Source organism: Protobothrops mucrosquamatus, unplaced genomic scaffold, assembly GCF_001527695.2.
Source record: "Protobothrops mucrosquamatus isolate PMUCROS unplaced genomic scaffold, P.Mucros_1.0 scaffold370, whole genome shotgun sequence".
Classification (NCBI taxonomy): Eukaryota; Metazoa; Chordata; class Lepidosauria; order Squamata; family Viperidae; genus Protobothrops; species Protobothrops mucrosquamatus.
Window position 1 is genome coordinate 746,596 of NW_015386704.1, and position 6,550 is coordinate 753,145.

General features: G+C 39.2%; 1 protein-coding gene across 1 annotated transcript in view; it reads left to right on the forward strand.

The window, feature by feature from the left end:
• The window catches only part of PGLS (6-phosphogluconolactonase), a 7,092-nt gene extending 4,001 nt beyond the window's left edge, over positions 1 to 3,091 (forward strand). Inside the window, exons 3-5 of the mRNA XM_015815724.1 lie at positions 768 to 792; positions 1,511 to 1,736; positions 2,536 to 3,091. Of these exons, the coding sequence (XP_015671210.1) occupies positions 768 to 792; positions 1,511 to 1,736; positions 2,536 to 2,673 (389 nt within the window). The 3' untranslated portion in view covers positions 2,674 to 3,091. The remainder of the gene's footprint in view (positions 1 to 767; positions 793 to 1,510; positions 1,737 to 2,535) is intronic.
• The last annotated feature ends 3,459 nt before the right edge of the window (positions 3,092 to 6,550 follow it).

The following is a 6,550-nucleotide window of genomic DNA, read 5'->3' on the forward strand; positions in this document are numbered from 1 at the left end:
TTTTATAGCCTGTGGGGTGTGGTCCAGTGACTCAGCTTAATCTCTGGCACGTCTCCTTTTCTGCTGCGCACGCTTGTCGCTCCTACGCTGGCGTGGATCCAGCCACAACTTCTCTTCCTCACTATCCGAAACACCTGGCTCCTGGCCAATCTCAGAAACACCTGGCTCCTGGCCAATCTCAGAACCACCTGGCTCCTGGCCAATCTCAGAACCACCTGGCTCCTGGTCAATCTCTTCTCCGTCGGGAGACACCTGAGGCCTTGCCAAAGAGGAGGGTCCTGGAGAGGGAGGCCTGGCCATCTCCTCTCCTTCATGTTCGGAGCCTTCTTCCTCCGATAAGAGGGTCTCACAAGACGGAGCCACAACAGGGAAGGGCAGGATAGAAGAAAGCATTTTCCTCAATTTGCTTTCTATTAAACAGATGTTTTGCCATTGGCCACATGTCCCAGAGTAGCTATTTTGTAAATAGGCAAGATCTCCTGCCATGAGGATCATTTTGAGGAGCTCTTACGGTACAACTTAATGTTCGAATTCTAGTCATGCCCTCCAGACCCCAAAAGTTGCCTATCCTAGCATGCTGATGCCTATCACTAGCTGGGACCATCAAGAAAGTAACAAATGGCAAAATGTAAAAAAAAAACTTGTGAAAGTAAGTATAATTGATTCCCTGCAATTCTTTCATAAATGGCTCAAAGATGCAAGTGAGCCGATCTAGTGACAAGTAGAATATCCAGCCGTTGGGGAAGCCATAAAGGTTTTTGAAATAGACATGGATTGGCTTCTCTTGTGGGTGTTAATAAAAATTTTCCTTTTCCGTGCTTTCCTTTTGGTCTTGCATCATCTGTTCCTGTAATTTCTGACCCTTTCTTTGTTTGATCTGAGCAACACTTTAGACTGTACTGAAATGGAAGCTTGAAAATATTTGGTACTGACCAGTTTAGAGATGGACTGCTTAATTTTTGAATCCTATAAGTGATACATAAATTAGATTAAAATGTAGATACCTATATCGGAGTTTTAGTGTAAGTACCTTTGAAGAAAGTGGTGATTGGGCAAATTAAAGGTGATCGTATGATTTTTAGAAGGGGGAAAATGTGAAGGTGTGTGTGTCTGTTCCATATTATCATAACACAGTAAAATTGAAATGGCTTCCAACATTATGAGTTTGCAGTTAACTAGTACATCAGCTATAGTTGAGGCTGATCCCCAACAGTTAAAGCATCAATTGGTTAAACAACAACTTTAATTCCTCAAACTTTGTTCGTGTTTGATAATCTATACTTGTATTCCATGGGAAAATCCTCTTACAGCAGGGGTCTCCAAGTTTGACAACTTTTAAGATTTATGGACTTGGGGCACACAGAGATGTTCTATGTCAAGGACCATTTGAAAACGAAACATTCCAAGAGCTGGTTAATTTTGAACACTGTGCACACTTGTAAGATAATTTGTTCTGTTTAAGACCTTGAGAATTAAATACTGTGCTTTATTTGTATGGATAAAGATGAAGTAAACCTAGTTGTGGCTCATGCTGTTTCCAAGGTCTATCTTTCCGTTCCTTCACTACGGCCCATATGTTTACTTTCCTGTGTCAGGAGCGGGAGAAGATTGTGGCTGCCATTAGCGATTCCCCAAAGCCCCCCTCAGAGCGGATCACATTGACTTTGCCTGTGCTGAATGCAGCAAGGAGTGTGGTGTTCGTTGCCACAGGGGACAACAAGGCTGCAGTGATAAAGGTACTGTCCTTTGGAAGGAGATATAAAAGGGAAAAATAAGGGGTCGAAAACTCACGACACCCGCTATACCGTCACTACAGTAGTATCCCCACCCCGTTTTATAAGTCGGAAAACCTTTACAAAAAAATTATTCCCTCATTTTAAACATTGGGGGGAGTTTGGAATCAGGTGGAAAGGAAATAAAAGAGTCTGTAGGGGGAGGAATTAGTTGTTGTTACCCATGCCATCAAATTCCCATATTATATCCCCAAATTTTGATGGTACAAAATTTCTAGGGGCTGCAGAGAAGAATATAAATATAGCTTGTGGACAGGGATTGCCACTCCGGTTTTTCAGTTTTGCTCTGAAAAGTTTCTTGCAAAGGTTTTGTTCGTTCCTCCTTGGCTTGCTGAGCTGGAGAGGAATTAATTATGCTGAGCTAATACACTGAGGAATCAAACTTGTTTGCTTCAATTTGAATTGTGGCTTTGTCCAGTTCACACATTTTTCCTTTTTAATGATGGCTGCACATCTCCTTCTTTCTATTGTAGAATTTTCTAAGAAAGAGTAAGGCTCTTCCTTTGGCAGTAATTCACCTATGACTGTTCCCAGTGCTGCCTAGCAAGGAAAGTGTGTGTGTGTGTGTGTGTGACCTTTATTTATGCATATATTTCCTTAGACATTGCCTGGTTCCAAGGTGACCCTGGGCAGCTCACAACTTAAAATATGTTGCCTCTGTTATGTTATGTATTTTGAATACCGTATGCAAAGTGTAGCTTTTGAAAGCATGGGTGCCTGATCTTTTTCTTTCTTGCCACAGCGTATTTTGGAAGGCAACGAGGAAAACCCACTGCCGGCTGCCCTTGTTCAGCCACACACTGGGAAGCTTTACTGGTTCCTGGATGAGCCAGCTGCAAAGGAGTTGACCATTCCCTTTGAGAAGCATTCCATACTGTAGGAGCTTCATGTCTTGCAGCCTTCTGGGTTGGGAGAAGTCCACCAAGTACGGGGTGTGGGTAGAGCCCCACCCTCTAACATTCCAGGTCACGGTCTCCACGTCTGGTCGTAGCGCTAAGGAGCAGCACTAAACTAACACTGTCTTTCTTTTCTTTTCTTTTTTTTCTTCCTTTACTTTTCCCCCCTCCCCTGATTTTTTTTTTTTTACATTTTAAGAAGTGTAAGTTTGTGGAGCACGGTGTAACAAATATGATTATTGCTTAACTAGGGCAAAGTGTGACATGGGAAATGCTTGGGTCCAGCTACTAGGTATCAAGAGAGTTGGTTACAGTCTTTATCATGTGAATGGTCTAATGTGGTGTAAAATGGATGCACAATTAAAGGTGTAAATTAAAGTCACTCAGTGCTGGCACAATGTGTTCCTCTTCTCTGTGTGATTTTTCTTTAATCATTAAGTAACGGGAGCGATGAGGCCTATTTTATTTTTTTGACTGTATCCACCATGGCAGATTAAATTTATGATGTTGAAACTGTAGATATTTAATACTCATTATACTAGCATATTGCTTCACCCATGCACTCCTTAGGATTATACTACAGCTTCTATTTCTGAATCTGAATGATGATTAGGAATTATGACAATTGTACTTTAATATATATGGAGGATGCTTCTACATTCTAGAAATCCTGTCAGATGCTTCTCTAGGTTGCTTGTGCATTTTCAGTTATATTCCATTCCACATTTTGACTTTTTAAAAAAGCTGAGATTTGGAAGAAACTGCACTGTGTCATACTGTCTTGCGTCTCATAACTTCAGCATACTGTAAGCTTGCCTGTTTCTTTTCACTGAACACTATCAGTCCACCTAATTCTTCCATAAACTTCCTATGTCTTCTTTATATCCATTGTGCCTCAGCCAAGTTCTGTTTAAAGTAAAGATTAAGATTCCCTCAAACTGAGTTTAGGTCCTGATTACTTTATGGATACATCTATTTAGCTACCGTATCTGGATTGCAAAACTCTGGATAATAGTTAACAGCAAAAAAAAGTTAAGACTCTCTACATCTTTTTTGCTACCATCTGGTGACTGTCTAGAGTTGTTTAAAGCCCACATATGGTGGCCCAATATTTAAGAGGCTGTCCCTAACACAGAAGGATCGCAGAAAATGTGAAAGCCATTTTTTCCAGCAGTTAAGGCACAAAGCTAAAAAATGGGACTGTGAGTTCTAATCCTGCCTTAGGCATGAAAGCTGGCTAGGTGATTTTGTGCCAGTCATGTATTTTCAGCCCAACCCACCTCATGGGGTTGTTTTGTGGGGGAAAATAGGAGGAGGAAGGACTTTGAATATATATTTGATATATTCATCACCTTGAATGATTTATTCTCCTCACAACAAATGAGAATATACATAATACAGACAGGATAATTTTGTTTAAAAAAAATCATGGGCACAGGGTGATAGGCAGTTGATAAAGAGAGTGAAGAAAGACCACTAAGACTCACTCCAGCTGCATTAAATTTGTTAGGCCAAATACCACAATTCCCTGACTCAACTAGGAAATTTCAGATCCAGCATAATTGTGTAGGGAAGACTGGTCTACTAAAAGCTGTCCTAGATTTGGTTCATTGTAAGTCCAAGTTGTAGTGCTTCCTGAAATGTTCTTGAGAAGCATGGAAATGGCTGGCTTTAGAGAGCATGGAAATCAGTGCTTTTTATTAGCTGCTTAGCAGCTTTCAAAGACTTCTAACAAAAGGAATTAATTATGCTAGACTAGGAAGAATGAATTAAAATGGTGGGCAGCTTCTGGGAATATTATTTTAATTGGTCTGTGAGGCTGAATGTATATTTCATTAGCAGTTGAGTAATGGAAAATTAATAAGTACCATCCAGTTCAGTGCCTTTTTATACATAAAAGGCTTTTAGACAAAAAGCACAGTCCAACTATTCATTGCTGATGATTTATTTTTGGTTGTGATGGAAAAATTGCATACACTAGGAACCTTGGAGGGCCACAGAAATACACAATCTTTCCCAAACTTGTAGGTTAGAACTTTTGGTTTGTGAAAAACTAAAATGGCTGCTCGTTTACATGATAAAGTAATGGGGAATACCATATTTCATGGCATAGAAGGTCACACAGGCCCAACAAATGTCAGCAATATGGGGCAGGTATACTTCATATGAGCACTAAAAATAGAATTCTATGCCAATTTAATTGTTGCATTATAACTGGAAACCTAGGTTCAAAACCACAGTCAACCGTGAAACTATGGTAGTCCTAGGTTGGACCTAGATCAATCCCTCAGTCAAATCTACCTCATTTGTTGTGAGGAAAAAGGACAATGAGGCCATGGGCTGTATAAGGGTGGAATATGAAAGTGATGGAATTTTTTCATAGGGGGAACGTACAGGGCTGAAAATTTGAGGCCCTGCAAATGTTACTGAATAAATTCCCACTTACCGTAACTCTCACCAGTGGTTATGTTAGAAAAGACTGCTAGGATTTACAGTTCAACAACCTCTGCAGAACTACAGTTTGCTATCCTTGATAAAAAGAGTAATATATATATTACTCTTAATATAAAGAGTAATACATTGACTTACCACCACAATTGAGCCCAAAATTTTTGTTAAGCAAGATGATTGAGTTTTGCCCCATTTTAGGAACTTTCTTCCCACAGTTGTTAAGTGAATCATTACAGTTGTTAAGTTAGTAAGACAGTTGTTAAGTGAACCTGCTTTTCTCATTGCCTTTGCTTGTCAGAAGGTCGCAAAAAGGGATCACATGATCCTGAAACACTGCAATTATCATAAATGTGAACCATCTGAATTTTGATCACACGACCACAGGGATGCTGCCACGGTCGTAAGTGTGAAAAATGGTCATACTTCACTTTTTTCAGCGACTTTGTAACTTTGAATGGTCACTAAATGAATTATTGTAAGTTGAGGACTACCTGTCATTCTGGCAAGAGCTCATTTCCCCCCCACACAAACAAAAATAAAAGTTGTTGCAGAAAACAAGTAATTTATGCACAATCAAATCTTAACTTTCATTATTTCAAATGTCTTTTGCATATGAAGACATGGTCAAAGGTATGTTTTGACTGTCTAATTAGCTGACTGATTTGTCCAAGAGGTTTTTTGGATGAAGAATGAGATTCAGATAATAATAATAATAATAATAATAATAATAACAACAACAACAACAACAACAACAACAACAACAATAATAATAATAATAATAATAATAATAATAATAATAATAATAATAAAAGTTGGAAGGGACCTTGGAGGTCATCTAGTCCAACCCCCTGCTCAGGCAGGAAACCCTACACCATATCGGACAAATGGCTGTCCAGTCTCTTCTTAAAAACTTCCAGTGTTGGAGCATTCACCGCTTCTAGAGGCAGGTTGTTCCACTGGTTAATTGTTCTAACTGTCAGAAAGTTTCTCCTTAGTTCTAGGTTGCTTCTCTCCTTGCTTAGTTTCCATCCATTCATTTAGTAAATTAAATAAGCAATGATTTTTTTTTGAAAAGCAAACAACTTTTATCTGGGTGTGCTATTTGATATGCTACAATCATTATGAGACTGTTAACATGCGGAGATGTAACAAGACCTTCCTTTGTAACCAAATAATTCTGCTAGGGAGTTTCCATTAGTTTTGCTCTGTGCTTATTGTGTCACTTCTAGCTTTTCCTATGTAAAACAGGAATTTGTATCATTAAAATAATAGGAAATGTTGCATGTTAAGGGAAAAGATACAGAAAGAAGTTGCACTAGGCAGAAATAAAGGAGTACCCAATTTATATTCTGTGTTCTTCAGGCTTGGTTGAAACTTTTACTTGTTACTCTGAGGCAGGAAACCTGTATT